The 24,897-nt window shown below is 41.0% G+C and overlaps 1 protein-coding gene across 1 annotated transcript; it reads left to right on the top strand.

Moving 5' to 3' along the window:
- The first annotated feature begins 14 nt into the window (after window positions 1-14).
- Window positions 15-24,897, top strand: LOC139953053 (uncharacterized). The gene is made up of 5 exons (XM_071952455.1): window positions 15-123; window positions 5,272-15,971; window positions 18,813-18,938; window positions 20,170-20,307; window positions 21,334-24,897. Exons 2-5 carry the CDS (start codon window positions 5,548-5,550, stop codon window positions 21,500-21,502), a joined length of 10,857 nt encoding a protein of 3,618 aa, XP_071808556.1. The 5' UTR covers window positions 15-123; window positions 5,272-5,547; the 3' UTR covers window positions 21,503-24,897.

The following is a 24,897-nucleotide window of genomic DNA, read 5'->3' as shown; positions in this document are numbered from 1 at the left end:
CTGTGTGGCGCTGTTCGTGCATATTATAACTAGCGCGTTTTTGCACAGGGTCTCCATATTGGTTGCAGTAATAATTTGAGAATTCCGAGCTGAAATAATGGACCAAAAACGCATCCCCAGCGGGTAAAAATACTTCAATTGTTTGAATACATTACTGCTTTATATATGTCACTGATTTTTATGTGTATTTGTTTGCCTGTTATTTAGCTGAAAAGGTCTAAGTTGGCACAATTTTTGCCGTCGCTCGTCAGATCACATTCACATGCGCTGCATGCTAAATGAATAGATGGCTGTGTGTGTGGGGGGGGGGGGTGCCCAGTTTTCGGACACACATACCCAGGCAGTAGTTTGGTGGGTGTTTTTTTTTTTTTTTATAGCAATAAATTTATTGATATGTTTCTAGCACGGACGTTGGTTAAGCTACATTATGCATTTTTCATGAAATCCTGATTCAATTCAAGCAAGCAATTTATAAAATTATAAAATTGATTGACATGTTCAGTTCAATCTTGCAGTTGCACTTGCGTAGCCGTTAAGCTTGGGCGGTCCCTTCGGTTACCCGGTTCTACCCGGTTCCAAATTGAAAACCGGACTTGCGGTTCCACTCTTCTGTGGAACCGGGTACCCGCTTTTGTCGGTTCCGATTTTAAAAGACCGAGTCCCAATTATAAAAGGCTCTGTGGAGCCGATCCTGCGACGAACCGGCTCTAGAAATTCAGGCTTGATGTTGAAAGCGGTGACCGCAGATACAGTGTGCAAAGGCTTCAAGCCGACATGAGTATCAACTATCACATGTGGCTGCATACACAGTGCACACACATAGGCATCTTCTACAACCACCACATGTATGCATGTACATGTCATGCATATACATGTTCATGTATAGACAGCACGTTGTGATTGGCTGCCGATATATCCATATTCATAAAAGCTTGCCCCATGCACAAAACACACAGTGCTGTATGTATGTATGTATGTATGTATGTATGTATGTACAGGCATGTACAGGCATAGTACACTTGTATGTACAGAGACGACACACTGCATGCACTACGGATGTACTGCACTACGGATGTACTACACTACGGACATACTGCTACACAATGATCGTACTGCCGGCTAAATCAAAGACTTGTTTAAATGCAGGGAAAATAGGTGCTCGGTGGCACGATGTCTGATCATTGGGGTGGGTATTCTGGTGTTTTCTTTAAAAATAGATCGGCTCCAATTGTGTGTGTGTGAGCTCGGAACCGATGTCTGATTAACTTGGTTATTTTCAGGTAAAATAGATCGGCTCAATTGTGTGTGTGTGAGCTCGGGACGGGCGGCTTATGTTTTATATTGAATTGGAACCGGGTATGTCTCAGAACCGAGCTTTTTTTCGGAACCGGAACCGAGCCCCAAATTTCTGGAACCGCCCAAGCTTAGTAGCCGTAACATGGTAATGGTTGCAGCAGCCTGGAATTACACGCTGGTCACCTGGTCTTTGCTAGCCTTGATGCTCCTTCAAAAGTTTCCCACACACCTTAAGATTTTCCAATGGAAGTCCCTTTGCTGGCTTTTCACAATGGAAATGGCCTTGTCTTCTTCTCTCACTTAGCAGTCAAAAAGATGAAATGCCGGTGTCTGCAACGTTTTCGAACGTACTATTAATCAAACATTCATAACTCCGTCCCCCTTAGCTCAGTCAGAGTCAGACCAATGTCAATGATGAGGAGGGAATCTTAATTTTGATGTTAAAATATTAAATGTTAATGTATGTAACTCATTGTACCTCAAGGAAGGTCTTCAACTCATGCATGTTTTTTTATCTTTGATTGATTAGGCAAACTGATCATAGAATTGCATTGTTGAAACTGGTGGTCAACTCATTTCTTGTTAAAAAATAAATCTGCTAAGCAGTGTTTTATGTTAATGTTGTTTGTAACCATGACAATGCTTGAGCCACTTGTGTGTGGATATTTTATCAATGAAGCATGCAATATAAAGATCCTAACATAGGCCCCTACCCCAGCATGCAGTCTTGTTTCAAAATCTGTGCGTTTTGTAGGGTCGCACTACAACAACTCACAACCCCTCATGACAACAAAATTTAAATGCACTTTAAATGAACATTTTAAACATTTAAGTCAACCGTTAAAAATATGTAAGAAGAGTCATATGCATCTAAATCACTTTCAAACTGTTGAAAAAAAGTATTTTTAACTGTAAAAAAATTTTTTCACCCCGAATTAGTAACAAACTGTAATACCTGCCATGTTGTCTTCCGACGTACCTGGACGATGCCATTATATATACCGCAGGGGGTAATACAAAATGCAAAATGATTATTTACCATTTTATGTGCACCTCTCATGGAGTTGAAAAAATAAATTATTGTATTTAAATTTCCCTTGTAACCAGAGTGGCGACTTAGTTATTTACGAAAACATAACAGCAGCTTATACCAATAAAAACTTATAAAAAAATCAGTCCCTAGAAATGACCCCTGCAGTATAATGGTATCGTCCAGTAGTGCTGGGCGAATAGTGAAATTTTGTTATTCGGATACCGCTGGCCAACTATCCGAAATTAACCGGATATTCGAATAGTTTTTCCAACTTTTTTTTTTTTTTTTTTTGCCACTAGAGGGCGCTGTTCGTTTGTGAATGAGATTTTATGGGCGGATCTATATTAGTTTTAGACAGTGTCACTCGGTTCATTCATAAAAATGACCGGATCTAATTTAAAGATGGCGATTTGCTTTTTCTTTTGATCGTGATTGACTCTACGTGAAGGAAAACTTTTGCAATCTTTGAACAAATTACGTCAGAAATGTCATTGTTTTAACTCTTCACGGAGTTGAGCATAGTTAAATACTTAATTTATGCTGTTTTATGCTGTCTTATTAGAAGTTTCATAAGGATTCTGACAAAACATTCATATCAGTTGTCGCCCGACGTCCGCAGATATTCGGATAGTTAAAGAATATCCGGTTACTCGGTTATAATTACAGAATTATCCGGTTTGTAAATAGGTATTCGCGCCCTATGCGGATATCCGGTTAAGAAAAAAATGGCATTCGCGGTTACGGATAGGAAAACCTATTCGCCATTAACCGGATATTCGAATAATTCGCCCAGGCCTATCGTCCAGGTACGTCGAAAGACAACATGGCAGATATTACCGTTGTATTAATTCAGGGTAAAAAACACAATTTTTGTACAGGTAAAAATACATTTTTTTTCAACAGTTTGAAAGTGATTTAGTATGCATATGACTCTTCTACATATTTTTAACAGTTGACTTATGTTCAAATGTTCTTCTTTTTAAGTGCATTTAAAATTGTTTTTTGTGAGGGGTCACGAGTTGTCTGTATTTTGTGCGATCGGATTTGTATAAGACAGACATACGGATAGATACCTGCAAATAATCAGAATTGTGCGAAGCTAACTGTAGCGTTCAACTCTGGAGTAAAATTTTAAAGCCACTCGACACTATTGGTAATTGTCAAAGACTAGTCTTCACACTTGTTGTATCTCAACATATTATGCATAAAATAACAAACCTGTGAAAATTTGAGCTCAATTGGGTGTCAAAGATGCGAGAAAATGTTGGAAGAAAAAACACCCTTGTCACACATAGTTGTGTGCTTTTAGATGCTTTCAAATTCTAAATCTGATGTCTCGAAATCAAATTCATAGAAAATTACTTCTTTCTCAAAAACTACAGTACATTACTTCAGAGGGAGCCGTTTCACACAATGTTTTATATAATCAACCTCTCCCCATTACTCGCTACCAAGTAAGGTTTTATGCTAATAATTATTTTGAGTAATTACCAATAGTGTCCACTGCCTTCAATCATGTCTTAAAAAGTGACAAATAATAAGCATTTAAATCCTGTTGTTGGGTTAGCATGAAACATTTTGAAAGTGCATAAAGGCACACTTTATATATGTAAATGTGCACTCATTTACATATTAGGTACCTTGGATGAACTAGGGTTACATTTGAACAAACTTCATATATGGTGGTCATGGCCTTTGTTGCCCTGGTATTGGCCTTGGTGCCCCTTCAAACGTTTTACATTTCCAAATGGAAGTGCGCCATTGTAAAATCAAAATGCCTAGCCCTCTCAAAGATTCAATACCAGGAAACTTGAGTAGCTTTGGATTTATAGTATACATGACATGTATGCCATGTGTACCTTAAATTACAAAATACCACAGAAATTGTGATAATTAAGGGAACAGAACAGTGTTATAAATGCGGAAATAAAAAAACTGTTTACATAATGTGAAGCTCTCTTTACAGCTCAGCAACTACAGAGACTCGGTAGATGTAAACATGAGTTGCATTTATAAGTCCATACTAGTAATTATTCTGATTTTTGGGGTTGAACAAAGAATTGACTAGAGTCGGATTCGAACCAAAGACCTGGGGATTAACGTACCGGGGCTCTACCAACTAAGCTATCTAGCCCTATCTTGGTGGTGTCCCTATTTTGTCAATATCTATGTTTGGGGGTGCCTATAGATGAACGAGGCCCTATAGATTAAAAAGCAAGGCAATTGTAAAGCACAAACCTACACAGCTAAGATAAACATAGTGTTATCGCAAACTGAATTATACATTGATACCTCACAATTCCATAGTGTTAGCCAAAAGGGTGTCTTTTGGACACCCTATTTTAATTGTACTTGTTATTTACATGTGAAATTCTATTTGTAAGTGAACAATTTGGGCACCAAGTTTTTATATTTCCAGCAATTTGTGACACCCTTTTACCAAATCCTGGATAAAAACTTGCACCATTCTATGCAATGCCTCAAAACCCATCGTTTTGAACCGGTTTATCCCTTTGATAATTTTGTTTGTATCCCTCCCCCCCATACCCCCGCAAATAAAAACTAAGTTACATTAATGTTTTCTTCTTTTAATTAGTATCAATTTCATTAAAAGCTTAACGATTTGCGCTCACAGTTCAGTTTTTTTTTAAACAGCCTTTAACATCCCTGCACATACATAGTAGGATGATACTGTGTTTTGATAAAGCAAGGATTTCCAAGGCATATAAAGTATAGACCCTGTAAACCAACCTCCCATCATGACCATAAATGTATCATCTCTTCATGAATGTAAACAAAAATTGATTTCTTGGGATGCAACTGCCACTTCTTGGGGTCTGTCTTCTGTGAGGATTTATAAGTGGATACTTTTGCCATCTGAAAAAAAAAGAACTTTTACTGAAATATATGGTGACTATAACTCCACTTCGCATCTACTGCAGATCAAACTGTGGCTGTGGACACTTCATCTGAACCCAACGGCTGCAGCTTGCAATGGAACCAGAGCGACACGACGCAAGGATAGAAGTGTGATCAAGCGTCTGACTCGGAAGGAGAGTAATCAAAGCCGGTTGGTGATAATTGTTCTGTAAATATTTTGACGAAAAATTCAAAAGCACAAAGGATCAGAAACTGTAGTGATTGCAGCTAAACTGAATATTTTGATATTCAATACCGAAGACTATTCAGTATCCTTTGTGTAAGACTTTTTAGTGACAATGAAACGACAGAAAAAGCAAGATGATGTTTCGAAGGACAGCAAACGAGCCAAGGTTCAGGTGAACCACAATATGTGCATTAAGAAACGCAGAGTCGCCAAAGTGCAACAAAACGTAATCAAGAATATTTCGGCAACGTTCTGCCAAACAATGGAGGATCAGGAATCATGTGCAATTGTCAAAAGGAAGAGGGTTGCTATAAGCCTAGGTCCTGATAAGAATTATGTTCCTCATGTCGGTTGGTCAAAGAGGAGGACGGCAACTTGTGACCAGGCTAGAACAACATCTAGAAAAGCTGCTAAACAGGCGATCATTGCTTTAGATAAACATGTGCAGGAAAGTGACAGCAGTGCTGGAAAAACTTCTCTTGAAACTTCTCCAAGTGCAAACCGAGAGACAATGAGGTTGCCAATAAACCTTACATCAAACAAATCAGTATTAAAAAAGATTCAGGGTACACGAGGTGGAGTTTCACCGTCTTCATCGAGTACTACAGTTCGGAATACAAGACGCAGATTTTCCCCCGCCTCAGGTAAACGATCTTCAGCGGTGTCCACCCAGCGTTCAAAACCAAATATGATGCTACGTCGATTAAATGAGAAGACTTCATCTGTATTGCGTAGCAGACGAAAGAGGACACTCAAGGTGCATTCTGAGACCCTCTCAAAAGTAGGTGCTTCAGTAGATTCTTTGGGAGACCCTTCGTTGAATCGCCTACCCATTCGGTGCAGTCCGTCAGATGCCGTTCATGTAGATGATAAATTCCACAATCACGACTCGAACACCTTGGACACAAGTAAACAAGAAACAAATACATCTTCGGAAGTTCAGCGTAGTCCCATTAAGCGGAGGCTACGAGCGAAACAAACTTCAAGTTCCTCTCAGAAGGCAAGCCGTGAGCCATCTGTGAGCGATATCAAAGAATATGCAGAAGATGTAGGTATCTTCTCAGTCATTAAAACTATTTGTCATTCTTCAGGTCACACCAAGCTTGTGGATGAGACGAAAACCGCTAAACAAAAGTACGGATCGCGGAGACAACGTGTAGCATCAAGTGAGCCTAAAAGTGAAAGTTATAGACAGGTTTGGAAGAGGACATCGACCCACCAAAAGCAATCAAAATTGTTGTTATCGAGACATTATCGGAATCAAAAGATAAATGTCAGGAAAGCAAAAAGTGTCGGGGAAACTACGATGCTGCTGAAACCAAACAAGACGGTTACCTCAGGTTTCCCCGAAAGAGAGAAAACTGATCAACATACCAATGTAGAGAATACATGTAGTTCACATATTGTTGTTGTTGGACCAAACAGAAGGTGCATACCTGTGCTATCAAAACTAAACAAAGAAACCAAAAGTCACCATACGTGTCCTTCTCAACCGAAAGATTCTGCAGTAGGTGGTGTGAATTCAACCACAAAGTGGATGTCATCGATAAATAAAGAAAGGGATAATAGTGCCAATGCGCTCAATAAAAGTGCAGTCAATCGAAAGAAGACAATTTCATGTACTGAAATTTTGAAAACCAGTCACCAAAAGTACCCCGTAAAGAGTGCCAAAAGTTCGCCTGCCTTAACACAAATGGAAGCTCAGCTTTCATTTACATGTAATTCACCACAAGTGCCAACACCAAAGTGTCAAATAGTCAATGAGAAAGAAGTGCAAGTATTAAGTACACCAGAGAGACTAACGGTGGGAGGAAATCAAACAAAGTTGTTGATTCAGAATGAAGTCAGTGTCACACTGAACAAACTCTGTTATGAAAGCGTCAGTCACATACTGCATGGAGACGGTTCGAGTGAGTGTCAAGCTTCTAGTGTCCCTCAACATTCTGATGGAAAGAGACAGTATTTAAGGGATAGGGAAGTGGCAGGGACTCGAACCGCGCTCAAGTCAGATAGTGAAAAGGATGTGCAAACAACAGGGAATATCGCTATAAACCATGCAGGTCTTAACAAAGTACAGAGCACAGCAATTATAAGTTCAACTCCGTGCCAAAGCAATATAAACTCGAGTAGTGCAATAAAGACAAAGCCGAGAGGAAAACTTCAGAAAACAAGTCTTTGTTCAGAAGACACAACTAACGACACAGCAAAAGGAAACTCATCAACATTGTCTAAGAGAAGAAATGCCAAAGATTCATCTGAAAGGATCCAGAAAGAGAGTCGCCTGAAGTTGCTAAAAACGAAAGTGTCTGATGATCGTGAACAATTCACCGACCCAGAAGGCAAAAGGGTACAGATGCCTCTGATTTTACAGGATCAAGATAACCTCAAGACAGCCTGTCAAGCAACTTTAGCTTACTCTCCCAAAATTGTAATGGGGCTTCGACCGTATGCAAGATATCGGTCCAATGGAGACTTGCATAGCTACAAACACTGGCTATTGGTTCAAGGACAAATTGAAGAACAGGTTCATCTGGTTAGTGATCAACCAGTACGTCTGAAACGGAAACGCAAGAGAAAAAGAAGAAGGACAAAAACTGGTTTACAACAGAAGGAAAATGAGGAAAATCCTAACCAGTCGGTGCCTACCGTGCAAGATAACGTATCCACCGAAACATACAGTCAGGTGCTGCTCGAAGCACCTGAAACCAGCACCATGGAGCATCAAAAGCTGGCGGTGAGGAATTGCAAAGACTTGCAGGAAAAAACCACATGCCAAACAAGTGGACCGCAAAAAGACGCAAGTAATCTCAAAGACGCCTTTTGTGAAGTTGATTCTGGTGCAAATAATGTTGAAGGCGCAAAGGATGAAAGACTGACTCCTAGCGACGTGTCCCATGAAGCATCAAACGCTACCCAAGTGTCCAGAGAAGAATGTGAGAACACAAATCTCATTGTTTCTCAATCGCAAAGTTTAGATGACGATTCAGTTTCTCCTGAACCAACTTGCTGTCTTTCCCCTGTCAGTACTGAACAAGACACACAAACCAGCGACTGCAAAGTCGTCGCTGAAGCTGACGGTACTCTGAGTCTTATTATATCCTCGAGTGAAACACCAAGTCCTGATGTTGAAGTTGTATCGCAGTCCACTTTAGTACAGGTGTACTCGGCAGCTCAGAGTGGACCTGGTAGCAGTCCTCCTTGCATCATTTCTCCACATCCCACAGAGAGCCCTAAAAGTGATAAAGACACACTCAGCGAACATGAGAGTGGCTCTTTGTACCTCACCAGTCAACGTGGGTCATTAAATCCTGAAAATAAAGCAGGAACACAAACCACTTCAGGAGATGGTTCCACTCCACAAGATGGCAGCTTTAGTGACGACATCAAGTCACTTGAGGATCCTAACAATACATTTGAAACACAAGACACAGACGTTCAACAAGGCTTCCTTAATTTTGATGAGGAAATAGACATTGTTGAATTTTCAGACCAATTTGAGGAAGACGACCGCCCAATTCAGATTGTGTCTGAATTTGAATCATCGAGTCTTGAAAGTGATGAGGAAATAGAAACTGTTGACATCTCAGATCAACTTTCAGAGCAAGATGCCCATCCTATTCACATTGAGTGTGAACAAGATTCAACAATTCCTAATTGTGATACAGGAAAAGAAACTGTTGACATTTTAGACCAACTCGTGCAAGATGGCCGACCCATTGACATTGTGTGTGAACAAGAGTCATCAATTCTAGATTGTGATACAAAAATAGGAACTGTTGAAGTTTCAGACAGAAGTGAACACGGTGGCCTTCGAGTTCAGATTGTGTGTGAACAAGATTCGTCAAATCCAGAAAGTCATACGGAAAAAGAAACTGTTCACATCTCAGACCGACTTGAGCAAGATGGCCGCCCCATTCAAACTGTGTGTGAACAAGATTCATCAATCCCTTATTGTGATGAGGAAAAAGAACCTGTTAAAACCTCAGACCAACTTCTGCAAGATGGCCGTCCCATTCACATTGAGTGTGAAAACGAGTCAAGTTTTTCTAATTGTGATACAAGAAAAGAAACTGTTGACAACTCAGACCGACTTGAGCAAGACGGGCGCTCCGTTCAAACTGTGTGTGAACAAGAGTCATCAAATCCTAGGTGTGATACGGGAAAAGAAACTGTTGACATCTCAGAGCAACTTGAGGAAAATGGCCGCCCCATTCCTATTGTGTTTGAACAAGAGTCACCAAATCCTAACTGTGATACGGGAAAAGAAAATATTGACATCTCAGACCAACTTGAACAAGATGGCCGCTCCTTTCACATTGTGTCTGAACAAGATTCATCAAGTCCGAGTTGTGATACGGACATTGTTGACATTCCTGCAGAGAATCAAATTCCAGACAATGGATCAGCAACTGCCCCTGTGTTCACTGAACAAGATACATGCAGCAATCAAACGCACATCAGTTATCAACAATCATCTCAAAGTATTGCAAGTGAACTTGTAACGAGTCAGGAAAGCCCAGAGTCTGATGAACAACACGACAGTAAGACTCGAACCACGTCATTAGCGATGACGTCTCATCCCTCTGCTTCGGACATGAACCAGGCAAACATAGATGGCACAGAGAGCTGCTCATTAACTCAGGATGAAGTGTCCGATACAAGTGCAAAAGACTTACTGCTCCCACTTCTTCAGAGTGATTCCAACAGAGGGTCGGACGAGGTTGAGCTACAACCTCCTAAAAGCGATGCTGAACCACCGAAGGACCTGCAACGCTGTGATAATCAAGTGAAAGAACTACATGTAACCTATAGCAGAAGTCCAGAAGAAGCACATTCCCCGGGTCAAGTTGATTCAGATTCTGTGACGGTTTCTATTCAACCCGACTTGTCGCCTAAACATGACTCAGAAAACCTTACAACCTCGGAGAAATCATCTCGTACGCCAACATCTAAAGCACAGGAAAACATTCAAGAAGAAAAATCCAAGTGTACGACAACAGAGGACGTGAAGAAATCATTCAACTTCAAACAGTTGTGGAATATCAAAAGAGTTCCGAAGAACAAAGGACAACGAATTGCCTATTTTTATGAGAGAGTCAATAAAGAGGAGGTCGATGAAGTACGGCCTGTGATATTGGAACGAACACAACCAAGCTGTAGTAGTCCACTAGACTCGGTTCGCAGTGGAGCAGCAAGCCATAAGGACTTGGATAATGGCCCGGAAATGACAACGATGCCTCAGAAACATCAGTCTATGTATGAAAAGGAAACAAGTCACAGGGAAGAGAACTGTATTAAGCCAAAGTCCATTTTGCTAGATATTGCTCCGTTAATGAAGAAAGCGAATGAAAAGGAAACGTCTGCAGAGCCAATTAGTGTACAACAAGTTTCATCACTCATTAATTCTGCTGCCAATAAGAAACCTGATTTATTGTCAACACAGAATGAGATCAGAAATGTGACAGAGTCGCCAGTGATATGTTATCCTTCGCAGACAGACACTCTGTCTGCATTTGTTCAGCCAAATCAAGGTACCATGAAGCCTCAACATTCCAGAGGTTGTCAGTTCGAGAAACGGACGTCATCACTTGAATTTGAGACGACAAATGATTCTCTCCAGTGTTCATCAGAAGAAACATCTTCATCGGAACAGTTACCACCTGACGTGTCACCTGACAGCAGCAGCGTTTCTTTCTCACATGCAACTCCCAAAGATCAAGAGTTTACGCCAATGTTTGAAGGATCAATGCCAGAGGAAGACTCAAGTACAGATGACAGAGTTTCTGCTGTAGAATCGGACTCAGCGATGATTGAAACACCATTTACCACAGCGCTTAAGGGCAACCTAAGTCAACATGGCAACATGACTAAACAGACAGACATTGTAAACCGAGTTTGCAAGACCAGAACTGGGCGGAAACCACTCCTAGCAAGTATGACTCTTCGGAAAAAAGATGAGCATTTCTTATTTTCGCGTCTTGGATTTAAGAAATCCAAACAGAGGAAATCGCACATGAGTGACCAAAGAAAGTATATGGTGATTAAAAAAGAACTGTCGCAAATTCCTGATGAAGATTGTGTGAAGCCTGAACCACTGTTTATGACAGGAAATCAGCACCAGGAGTGTCGCTATCAATCAAACTTAATTGTGCCAGAGGTAACCTACCAATCATACCGTCCAATAAATCGCGTGTTTACCAGCACTTCGCCACACAGGATGGTGCAAATGCCAATCTCAGAGTTTCCACAAACAAGTCGGAGAATCGGAAAACGACATTTGACAGCCTCAAAGACGTTGAGCCCAGAAGATTACATCTTTCCAGCCAAACGAATCAAGCGTCACCAGTTGTCATCAATGCCTCTCACTGGTTCAGTGTTTACCAATAACCAAAGAAGGAGTCAATTTGGAAACACTGTACCCCATCGCTTTCTTATACCAAGGAGAGGACGTCCAGGAAAAGTTTGTCCACAAGATCCTGCAACGGTGGAATCGTCGGGGGTTTCAGGCGTCATGGAGCAGACTCGGGTCTTAAACCATCAGGAAGATAACGCAGAGACCTTAAGAAGATGCACCATGAATGTTTCAGTCAAAGACAAGCCTTCGCTTTTGGTCCTGCCTGACACTCATGTAGACAACCCTGGACTCAAACTGGAGCAAAACTTTTCTGACCAGTCGCTTCTAGCATGCGAACCGCGACAGAAAGACTACAGAAAACAGGTACTCAACCAGGGATACAAAGACTCATCCGTTGATACAGAAATGAGTATACCCAACAAGAGAGGACGCCCGAAGAAGAAAAGACGGCTATGGTTATATCAGCATGGCAGAAAACACCAGAGGAAGGACGAAGAAAAATCAGGAAAGCTGCAAGATCCTGCAATTCCTAAAAAGGTTGGAAGCCCAAAGAAGGAAAAACTGCCATGGTTGTATCAGCCTGGCAGCAAACAACTGACGAAAGACGAAGGAAAATCAGATCCCGCAATTCCTAAGAAGGTTGGACGCCCAAAGAAGAACTCAATTATTGAATCTAAAGAAAGGAAACCTTTTACAAGGAGCTCAAAGGTCAAGAAAGGTTATGCCATCAAAAGCAATCGGCTATGGTATCAGAGAAATAATACAATTGCGAAAGGATTAAAGCCCAAAGTTGGACAAACTCTGAACAGTAAGGCTGGTAATAATGTGAAGAGAGTTCGGCCAAAGAAAAAGGGTCCAGAATGTGGAGAGCCAACCAGACCTAAAAAGGTGGGCCGTCCCAGAAAGATTCCTCTGAGTGAAGAAAAGGAACCTTCAACACATGCAAAGCAACGCCAACAAAAAGGAAACTCTCTTGGAGAATCTGGAGAGCCAGCATTGAGACTGAAAAAGAAGATGGGCCGTCCCAGAAAGATACCTCTCAATGAAGTAAAAGCTACTTCAACTCCTACAGACCAACTTCAACAACAGATCATCAAAGGAAACTTACTTGGAGAATCTGGGGAGCCAGCAATGAGACCTAAAAACAAGGGGGGCCGTCCGAGAAAGAATCCAGCAAGTGAAGTAAAAGTACCTTCAACACTAGCAAAGATACCTAAAAAGAAGATAGGCCGTCCCAGAAAGATACCTTTAGTTGAAGTGCAAACCCCCTTAGGTGGAATTGATCAACAAGGCCAAGACCCTACACCCAAAAGGAAATACTGTCGCAAAAATAACTCCCCATGTGGAATTGATCAACAGAGCCAAGAACCTAAACCGAAAAGTAAATATCGTTTTGAATTGAATTTCTTAGGTGGATTTAAAAGGGCATCAGCTGGTAAAAAGCCACTACATAAAAATAAGGGGGGTCGTCCCAGAAAGATTCCTCTCAGTGAAGTGCAAACACCCTCAACCCTGTCAGAGCAACCTCCACAACAGATCATTAAAGGAAACTTACTTGGAGAATCTGAAGAGCCAGCACTGAAACCTAAGAACAAGGGGGGTCGTCCCAGAAAGATTCCTCTAAGTGAATTGATAGCACCCTCCACCCCTTCAGAGCAACCTTTACAACAGATCATCAAAGGGAACTTACTTGGAGAATCTGAAGAGCAAGCAACAAGACCTAAAAACAAGGGGGGTCGTCCCAGAAAGATACCTTTAGTTGAAGTGCAAACCCCCTTAAGTGGAATTGATCAACAAAGCCTAGACCCTACGCCCAAAAGGAAATACTGTCCCAAAAATAACTCCCCATGTGGAATTGATCAACAGAGCCAAGAACCTAAACCGAAAAGTAAATATCGTTTTGAATTGAATTTCTTAGGTGGATTTAAAAGGGCATCAGCTGGTAAAAAGCCACTACATAAAAATAAGGGGGGTCGTCCCAGAAAGATTCCTCTCAGTGAAGTGCAAACACCCTCAACCCTGTCAGAGCAACCTCCACAACAGATCATGAAAGGAAACTTACTTGGAGAATCTGAAGAGCCAACACTGAAACCTAAAAACAAGGGGGGTCGTCCCAGAAAGATTCCTATTAGTGAAGGGATAGCACCCTCATACCCTTCAGAGCAAATTCAGCAACAGATCATCAAAGATAACTTAATCGGAGAATCTGAAGAGCAAGCAACGAGACCTAAAAACAAGGGGGGTCGTCCCAGAAAGATTCCTCTCAGTGAAGTGCAAACACCCTCAACCCTGTCAGAGCAACCTTCACAACAGATCATTAAAGGAAACTTACTTGGAGAATCTGAAGAGCCAGCAACGAAACCTAAAAACAAGGGGGGTCGTCCCAGAAAGATTCCTTTAAGTGAAGTGATAGCACCCTCAACCCCTTCAGAGCAACCTTCACAACAGATCATTAAAGGGAACTTACTTGGAGAATCTGAAGAGCCAGCTACAAGACCTAAGAACAAGGGGGGTCGTCCCAGAAAGATTCCTCTCAGTGAAGTGATAGCACCCTCAACTCCTTCAGAGCAAATTCAGCAACAGATCATCAAAGGGAACTTACTTGGAGAATCTAAAGAGCCAGCAACGAAACCTAAGAACAAGGGGGGTCGTCCCAGAAAGATTCCTCTAAATAAGTTGGAAGCACCTTCAACACAAGCAGAGCAACTTGAGCCACAAACTGTCAAAGAGAGCTTTCTTGGGGAATCTCAAGAGCCAACAGCGAGACCTAAAAACAAAGGGGGTCGTCCCAGAAAGATTCCTCTGAATAAGGTGGAAGCACCTTCAATACATACAGAGCAACATCAGCCACAAATTGTCGAAGGGAGCTTTCTCAGAGAATCTGGAGAGCCAGCAACGAGACCTAAAAGGAAGATAAGCTGTCCCAAGAAATTAACCACTTCTTCCAGTGGAATTAATCAACAGAGCCAAGAACTTAAACCCAAAAGGAAATACTGTCGCCAAACGAATTTCTTTTATGGAACCAAAAGGAAAACACTGAGCCAAGATTTAAAACCCAAAAGGAAATACTGTCGCAAAAATAATTTCCCAAGTGGAATTGGTCAACAGAGCCAAGAACCTAAACCCAAAAGGAAATACTGTCGCAAAACAATTTCCTTAAGTGGAATTAAAAGGAATCGACTGAGCCAGGAAATTAAACCAAAAAGGAAATACTGTCGCAAAAGTAGTTCCTTTAGTGGAATTGATCAACAGAGCCAAGAACCTAAACTCAAAAGGAAGTACTGTCGCAAAAGTAGTTCCTTAACTGGAATTAAAAGGAACCGACTGAGCCAAGAACTTAAGCCCAAGAGGAAATACTGTCGCAAAAATAGTTCCTTAAGTGGAATTGATCAACAGAGCCAAGAACCTAAACCCAAAAGGAAATACTGTCGCAAAAATAACTCCCCATGTGGAATTGATCAACAGAGCCAAGAACCTAAAGCGAAAAGTAAATATCGTTTTGAATTGAATTACTTAGGTGGATTTAAAAGGGCGTCAGCTGTTAAAAAGCCACTACATAAAAATAAGTGGGGTCGTCCCAGAAAGATTCCATTCGTTGAAGAAATAGCTAGACCTAAAAACAAGGGGGGGCGTCCCAGAAAGATTCTTTTAAGTGAAGTGCAAGCACCTTCAACCCCTTCAGAACAACTTAGACAACAGAGTATAAAAGGAAACTTACTTGTAGAATGTGAAGAGCCAACTAGACCTAAAAACAAGGGGGGCCGTCCCAGAAAGATTCCTTTAGGTGAAGTGGAAGCACCTTCAACACAAACAGAGCAACTGCAACAACAAATAATCGCAAGGTGCTTTCTTGGGGAATCCGAAGAGCCAGCTCCGAGACCTAGAAAGGGGGGTCGTCCCAAGAAACTGAACACTTCTGTCAGTGGAAGCAGAGCAACATTGTCAGCTACAGACCAGCTTGAGCTCATTCATAAGATCCAGGTGCTAATTCCTGGTTACGTTGGACCTGCCAACGATGAGGACTTTGTCTTGGAGGAGTTTTGCAGTTTGGAGTCTCTCGAGGAAGCGGTTCAAAGAACATCAATGGCTCGGACGACTCGTCAAGGAAATAGAATCTCCCGTAAGAGAAAGAATTCAAACTCGTTAGCGCACCTGTCCACCACTTCAGCTGGCAACAAGAGGTAGGGTTGGAACTTGTACAAAACAAAAGTTGTTTCTGTAATGATACGCATTTAGTGTTTACATGTCTTTTTAGGTTTACTGGGGTCGATTTCACAAAGGGAATAGGTCTAGTCTTAGGAGATATTAAAAACTGAAGTCTAGTCCTAAGTTAGGACGAGTTACTCGCAGTAACTTAAGATTAGACTAGTCTTAATTCTTTGTGAAATCCACCCCAGGACATTTACAGTATACATCAGGCACGAAGTGTCGTGGTCGAGCTGTTAAGAGCACCGAATTCAAACTCTGTTGTTTCTGATCAGCAGAGTGTGGGTTCGAATTCGCAGCCATGACACTTGTGTTTGCGCGGTGTTCCTGGCTGTGGCTGCTGTATGCGCCGTAGCAACTTGTAAACTCTTATAAGGTGCTAAATAATTGGGTCTCAAAATTCATCACTGCAATTACCTATCTTTCTGGAAAGTTTGTTATACTCGGCACCTTGAGTACCTGGTGTGGCAGATACATGTGCTACATGTATATTATAAGACTTCAATATTATTATTACTATTATGATTCTTCCTACATGTGTACTTAAAAGTCCGTTTTTGGATTGCCCTTGGATAAATCAGACTTTATTAAGCCGTTACACCACAGGTACATGTACATGTACTTGAGGTCAGCTCTAGCACTCGATAAATGTTCCTGCTTTTTTTCCAAGGAACAAACATCATGCTTGATACATGTACACTGCAGGTGTTCTGCAGTGTACTGTATGTACATTTTGTTTTGAATGTAAATTGAACATTATTGTCCGTGATCAAATTTGATGACAATGAGTTGTTGTGCGTATGCTTAACGGGATGTGCACTTCACATTTCTTTATCTTTCTGCATGTGTACAGGTCTGTATGCTTAGTTATTGAAATGGCAAGGGCACTAAGGCACATTCTTCTTGGGAAAGGGCACCCTATGAGGAAACTGTCTACTGTATCATTTCAAGGGCACCAAGGCACTGACCAGGGGGCATGGTGGCAATCGCCTTCGTTGCCTCCGTGAAGTATCAGGCCTGTGTGTATGTACGCTCGTACATGAATTTGTTTTGTCCAGCATGTCAGGCCTGAATTCCAATTTTGAAAGGGCAAGGCCATTTTCATTTTTGCGAAGGGCACTTCCATTGGAAAATCTTGAAGTCTATGGGAAACATTTGAAGGGGCACCAAGGCCAAGACCGTGGCCTCTTCGTAATTCCATACCTGCCATGTAAATACAAGTAAAATTTGCTTGGGCGTGCACAAGGAATCTTTACTACATGTACATGTATGGTGTTAAGGAGATTCAAGCAATAACCGGTCCAGACAGGCGCCCCAGAGTTGCGCCTAACCAAATTATTGAATAAAAATAATTACAACCTGTACATGAACATTTTGACATCTGAAATAGTTGGGAGCAAGTAGCTATGCTGAGATCGACTGTGGCAGTCGTTTGGATTGACTTGAGAGCTTATACTTCCTGCGAATGTGAATCAAATTTTTATGTTGCGAAGTTTACATTTGCTCAACTCCTGCGAAACATTCGCTGTGAAAACAGCTATGTGTAGTCAAGATTTCTATCGCATTCACATTGCGGGAAGTATGAACTAGGCTTTTGTCTTGTAAGCATAATTTTATTGTTCTTACATGTAGCTACTTTATATGCTTCAATTCATTCACTCATTTTTATTAAATCCGGTTGTGAAGCCAAGGACTCCCAGAAAAGCGAAATTAATCACTATGCATAGCCAAGAATCCCATGGAGAGAAGACGAAGCTCTTTAAAATTTGGCTGGGTATAAAAAAGAAACAACTCTTTTTGTAATGGTTTGTCATGGCCGAGCAAATAATAACGCTAAGCTCTGGTGTTTCTGATCAGCAGAGTTTGGGTTTAAGTTCCAGTCGTTACACTTGTGTTGTGTGATGTATGTAAAGGAACCCAGTTCACTTATCATACTGGTTTGATTGGCAGCATACAGCCTAGCCTTTTGTCAAGGCCTTCGTGGTTTGGACAGCTTTGTAGAGCTGCGATCCCAAGCGTCTGGAATGGGAAACCACACACGTGAAAGGCGAAGCCACGAGGGCCTTTTCCAACTTATGTTTCTTATTTGTTTCTTTAAATCTTGACTTTTGCTACCCAAATGTCAAGGTCAGCGGGTCAGCATACATTAATGCACGTTTCCCTGAGCAAGACACTTAACTATAATTGCTTCTCTCCACCCAGGGGTAAATGGGTACCTGCGAGGGCAGAGATGGTTCTTGTGATTGATTTAGCCGAGTAGCGCATATTAATGTTGCACAGGCTGCATACTCCCCACCGGGTAGTTGAGACGGTTTAAGGAGTGATTTAAGGCCCAGTGACCAGGGGTAATAATGTGAAGCGCTTTGGGACGCCCTCCGGGTGTGAAAAGCGCTATATAAAAACGGGTTATTATTATTATTATTCATAATCTATGAACAGTTCATCAACAAAACCACAAAACAAGTTGGAAAAGACCCTTGTGGCTAAGCCACTCACGTGTGGTCTCCCGCTCCGGTCGCTTGGGACCGCGACTCATCGTCGCTGTCCAAGCCCAGAGGCCTCGACAAAAGGCTATAAATAGCCCCACAGCACTTTGTAAATCCTTACATGGTGCTGTTTTAAAAAGGAATACATGTATGTCTCATACTTCAAAATTTATATCCACATACCTTGCAGGAATGTATAATTAGGGCTTTGATACGCCCCTTGTTTGATATACTACTACATGTATTATATAAGAACCCACAGAGTTCGTATTATCATTATTTATTTTGAATTTCTTTTATTCACTTATATTTTACAAACTTGTTTTTCAGGCGAGCTAAGCGAAGTTCTCGGTCGCCAGAGGGCTCCTATTGGGACTGCAGTGTGTGTACTTATCGAAACAAAGCAGAGGCATTCAAGTGTGCTATGTGCGATGTCCGCAAAGGCACTTCCACTAGGTGAGTAGTGGTTAAACTTTCATTCATTCATTCAGTCCATTCAGAACATCAGATGATTTAATAATATATGGTGCGTTCGATTAGCTTCCCTGGGTTGACCGAGGTCTGCCCCCAGTATGTTTGTTCGAATAGCTTTGACGCCATTTCAGGGGCTCACCTGGGTCAGCCCCAAAGTGCCCTGCTTGTGGAGTGGGTCAATTGGGGGCTGGCCCCAGGTGCATGACGTCACTACGAGAGGGTAAGCGATCGTTTGTTAGCTCTTGTTATGGGTTCACCCAAGTGAGCACCGCGGTGTCGATCCATGGACGCTAGTCAAATGCACCCAATATATCAAAGTCTTATATAGCGCATGTATTTACCAACAAGGTTCATTTACTCAAGGCGCTTAGTATTTACATTTATACAGAAAGAGAGGTTAGCGAAAGTTATGAATTCTAAACCCAATTATGTCGCACTTTGTAAGGGTTTACAAGGTGCTACGGCGCATTTAGCAGCCACAGCCACGAAGTCCGGGGCGAACCCCTTCTCTCTTCGACAAGTGCACTGGGTCCTTAAACATGCGTTACACAACACATGGGACCAACAACTTAACGTCCCATTCGAAGGACGAAGCAACGGTTAAGTGTCTTGCTTAAGGGCACAAGTGTCATGGCTGGGGATTCAAACCCACACTCTGCTGATGGCCCTCCAAACATGTAGATCTTCCATTGCTGTACGCAGCTCCTCCCTTAAAAGTAGAATATAATTATCCACACAAATATGCCCCGAACTTGCACGATTTTCCTTTTTATTGTGAATTGTGGCACGCAAGTTTGTGGAGTCAAATTGTTCTTCAAAATTGCAGACCGTGTTAGTTCACAGTGTACAAGGAATTCTGTGTTAGCACTGTATACTCAGTACTTTCTCAAGTTTTTTTTTTTTAAATCACAGACATATTACTCTGGTGGGATTCAAACCCTTGACCTTTGCAATTCTAGAGCAGTGTCTTACCAACTAGACTTTCAGTGGTCTAGTTGGTTATAGACTGCTATTCAATTGCAAAGGTTGGGGGTTCAAATACCACCTGAGTAATTTTTCCTGTGTTTTTTTCCACAGAACCCGGGGAAAGTACTGAATATACAGTGCTAACACACATCGATGTATGGGTTAACTCGAAATTAATATTCCTTATCCCCAATGCAAATTTAATATTTATTAACTTTTTTTTTAACAATCCATTTTTGAATGGCAGAAAACCAAGGCTTAATGCACAACTAGTCGCCCAGCAACAAGCTCAGCAGAATCTGTCTCCACTGATTCACGTCAAGACAGCGAAGACAACTGCACGGAGTCCAGCACAGAGGAAAGCTGGTACATCTAAGAAACCAAGGTAAGAAACTCAACCATCTCCTTTAAAGGCAGTGAACACTTTTGGTAAGGTAATTACTCAAAATAATTGTTAGCAAAAAACTGACTTGGTAAAAAGCAATGGAGAGCTGTTGATAGTTTAAAACATTGTGAGAAACGGCTCCCTTTGACATGACGTAGTTTTTGAGAAAGAAGTAATTTTCCACGAATTTGATTTTGAGACCTCAGAATAAAATTTTGTAGTCTCGAAACCAAGCATCTGGAAGCACACAACTTGTTGTGACAAGGGTGTTTTCTTTCATAGTTATCTCCCAACTTTGACGACCAATTGAGCTCATATTTTCACAGGTTTGTTATTTTTTATGCATATGTTGGCATACACCAAGTGAGAAGACTGACTTTTACCAAAAGTGTCAAGTGTCTTTTAATGATTTTCTTTACCAGTAAATTGAACAATTAAATTGGTCCGGTTCACACTGCTAAAATAAGGCATTCAAGCTGCCTCTTGCTGATGGGCAATCTCGTTGGTCTAGTGGCAAGACATCTTGGCATAAATACTAGTTCTGCTTACTGCCAAGTTCTGCGCTAACAATCACCATTCTCCAGTTACGTGCAAGCGCCAAAATTCTGAGCTAGCTGTGTGAGTGCCGAATTTGAGCGCCGAGTCAAGCAAGCGCCGATTCCCAAGCATTTGGTAAGCCGAGCCATGCAATTGGGCCCTGCTCTAGAGTGGCAAAGGTTGTGGGTTGGACTACCATGGTCAGCCATTTATGGAGGTCAAATTTTTGACTCCCATAAATGGCCGACTGTTTTAGTTCGCAAAGTAAAAGTAAATACACGCATTTTCAAGGCAAATTTGTGTGGATCATTGTATTCTACTTTTAAAACATCTTTCTAACCATGCATTTTATAACAAACGGTTACAAATGCTTTTCAAAGACCAACTCGACTGGTCCAAGTCAATGTGTTCCTTTAAGATGGATACCGGCGCATTGTAAATGCTCTTTATTAAAATTTTTGTTCTTCTTTCTTTTTCATCATTTTTCAGACCCCGCTTAAAAAATGTCGATCGGAGCTCGGCCATTAGTACGGAAGTTGTGGTCAACAACGTACCCGTGATTATTACAGAGTATAAAGAGAAATCCCATACGAGAACCTCCATCGATTCGGACGATGCCTCGGCCGAACGAACAAACGGTAACGTCAATGGATTATGAACAGCGCCCTCTATGGTGTGGTTTTTTTATAGTAGGCTTCCGAGAGAGCAACTACGATTCTCGCATGTGTTTTTTTTTGTGTTGTGGAAATGCTGCATTTATACTAAGTAGTCGTGCACTGACTGGTCCAGCAAGAGAATGGAATTGGCCAAAGCAAATTTTTCATCTGACGTCTCTGGTGTTGTAATGTTTCTTTGTGGTGGTAGAAATGTAAATCAAGAAGGAATTTTCTTAGTGATGTGTTAGGACCTATAAAAAGAGAATTTTGCGTAATATTCGGCTTGTATTAAGTTGGCGAACTAGATCCCTGAAAACTAGTAATGTGCACAGGTCTGTATTGCTTCGTTTATGAAAGAGCAAGGACACCAAAGCATTTTCTCCTTAGTAATGGATGGGCACCCTATGAGGAAATTGTAAATTTCTTCTGAGGCATTTCAAGGGCACCAAGGCAATGACCAGGGGCATGGAGGCAATCGCCTTCAGTGCCTTCGTGAAGTACCAGGCTTGTGTGCATGTAGTAGGAATGGAATGACTGTAGTTATGGTGTAGTCTAGAACTTAAGGAACGAGTCGTTTCTGTGAAGAAATATTGTGAACAAACCTGAGTTCTCCCTCGTGTAAATATGTTAAAGAATAGATCTGTATGACATTCTGAATGAATTGTTTGTATGTAGACCGAAGCCATGGGCATGTGGATTTAATGTTAGCCCAAATTAGCTTTATGAAATAAGGCCTTTTTTCATTAACCTACTAACAAACACACTGTAAAAAAAATAGTTTATGCTAACCAAGTACCACCATGGGAACTTTATAAATAGTGTTTTGTCTTCGCTTCCTTTTCCCCTATTTAGACCAAGGAACGTTATGGAATAAATTGAGGAATAAAATATATTTGGTTGATTGTGTTTCTCACATGGCTTTGAGTTGTGGTAAGGACATGTAGTCCCAATTTCATGGAGCTGCCTTTAAGCATGTGAAGCACAAAAAATGGCTAAGCAAAACAAAATTATGCTTACCCGAAGAAGTTTACCAGCCAAAATGCCATGTCACATGCATAATCTGTGACTGGTAGCCTGCCTAGTTTTGCTAAGCAGAAAGCTGGTTTAATGCTTAAGAAGCTCTATGAATTTTGGTCATGGTTTCTTGCTGTAAATTTAACCCTGAATAGGGTTTTTAATATCGCAAAATTCATATTTCCTCCTAATTAAGAATGCATCAACAACCCTTATTCAGCGTCCACATGTTTGTGTAAAAAAGATGTGCTAGACCATGACTATTACTAGACCATGTTTCAATAGTTAAACCTGACCAACCGTTTTTATTTGTTAAATTAAATATATTTGTAAAAAAAAATCTTCAAAGAAATGTGAACTACTCCAGTCGGAATCAGAACGAACGCGGCTGGTTAAAGTTGAATTAATAATGTATTATGTTTACAGCAAATTTATAAGTGTCTGTTGGTTTGGCAAGTGTCGTATTTGTGTTAAATTTGTGAATATTGTAGTTTGCATGGTTTAAATTATGTGCGGGGGGGGGGGGTAGATTCAAATTTGACAAACAAGGTGAAGTTTCTGAAAAGCGAATGACACTGTTTGGTAGCATTTAGAAACCTTCCACAAGTTAAAGAAGTTTAAAATGCACTTAATTATCTAATCTATCTATTCATTTTATTAGACTCGGGGGAAGGTGGCTTTGGAGGGATATTTGTACACGTTGATATAGCTATTGGGCTTACATGTAAATACTTGTTCATAGCTGCTTTCTTGATAAGCAGAGATGGTAACAGATTCAAGTTCCTGAAGATGTCTTAAGGTCAGTTTATAGTCGGTGGCGCAATAGAAATTCTGACATGTGATCCCAAAAAAACACATTTTATAGTCATCGCTAGGGCATAATAACTGTGTTTTTTCCATCATGCGACCATCGTGCTATAACCTGGTCTTTAAAACCACCAAGTACATTCATGACACAACTTCAAATGTTTTTTGTTTGCAAACCACTAAAAATTAAAAACACCACCTGTTTCTACATATTAAAAGCACATAAATAAATGTACAGTTTTTATTGTGAATCATGTGTATTAATTTGCCAGTTTGGTAACTGTTTACTAGGGCCATCTGTAAATGTAATGTTGAAACGTTTATTTGTAAACTTAAAACAAATAACTAATTATTGAGACTTTTTTGATGGAAAGAAACATTAAGTGTGAAGCATGACATCATGCCTTCAATCTGGACATCTCCTTCAAATAAGGCCATTTGTGGATTGACTGCCGCTAATAACATACTCATGCTCGATAACATGTGGTGGGTACCAGACAATGTCAAACGCTAGTCGACAAATGGTCCTTGTGTTAACTTGGTCTTTGTATTAAACAATAATTTTTTGCCAAAGTTGCTTTTAAGGGGCTATTCCTCTCATCTGTGAACATTAACTCCATATTTTTGGATATATTTCCATGCTGTCGTTTATTTCTAGTCTCTGGTTTTGGATATATTTCTAATCTCTGCTTGTTACTGTTCAGTGGGGGCATGGTTGGCTTGTGCATGAAACGCTCGCCTCTCACCAAGGTGACCCTGGTTCGATACCCGCCCAGGGCATATGCGAGTTGAGCTGTGCGGTGGTACTCTGCTTCGCCACAAGGTTATTGTTATTTGACCTAGAATGTCATCCAGAATCTTTTGCGAGGTGTTTTGTTCTGGCCAACTGCACATTTATTTGGACATGCATATAGGCTATTGACAAATCTGTTAAAGAAGTTTGTGACTGCTTGTAAATATGTTTTGAAAAAACTCATCATTACCTTTGTAATAAGAATACCACATATTGCAGTAAGGATAAAAATTGTTGTGTGATGGTGAAACAAAGAAATGAAACAGTTGAAATTCTTGAATAATCTTTGGGTTTTTTGGGGGTCTCTAAAGATACTCATTCAACCAATGCATGCTGGTTTAATAGTTGGCCTTACCAACTTATTCATTGTATTGAACATCGTCGCCCGACTTCATGGCTCTGCTCCCTGCCAAATTCTGCGCTTACAATCACAATTCTCTGCTTACTGTGCAAGCGCTGAAGTTCTGCGCTAGCTGTGTAACGTGTAAGCAAAGAATGCCTAGTATTGTGGAGTACGCGCCCACCCGAGCAAAAGTTCCTGCTTACCCGTGAAATACATTCGCAGGGAGCCGGAATTCCCTGCTTATGCAAGCGCAGATTCTTTGCATACAGTAAACGGAGCCATGAAGTTGGGCCCTTACTCGGTACAGGGCAATCCTTTAGTTTTGGAGCCCATTTTCCACACCATAGTGTACACAGCTAGCTCCTAGTGTAATAACCAGCGGTAAGAATTGGCTGTATAGAATCTGGTAATGCAAAGTTGCATGAGACACAACAAACAAA

The sequence above is a fragment of the Asterias amurensis genome, chromosome 2 (assembly GCF_032118995.1).
Source record: "Asterias amurensis chromosome 2, ASM3211899v1".
Taxonomy (NCBI): domain Eukaryota; kingdom Metazoa; phylum Echinodermata; class Asteroidea; order Forcipulatida; family Asteriidae; genus Asterias; species Asterias amurensis.
This window is presented reverse-complemented; position numbering and strand designations above follow the sequence as displayed.

Coding starts and splice junctions, on each gene's coding strand:
- LOC139953053 (XM_071952455.1), top strand. CDS start 5,548: ATGAAACGACAGAAAAAGCAAGATGATGTTTCGAAGGACAGCAAACGA. Junction 15,972..18,812: donor ACTTCAGCTGGCAACAAGAG/GTAGGGTTGGAA, acceptor CTTGTTTTTCAG/GCGAGCTAAGCGAAGTTCTC. Junction 18,939..20,169: donor CGCAAAGGCACTTCCACTAG/GTGAGTAGTGGT, acceptor TTTGAATGGCAG/AAAACCAAGGCTTAATGCAC.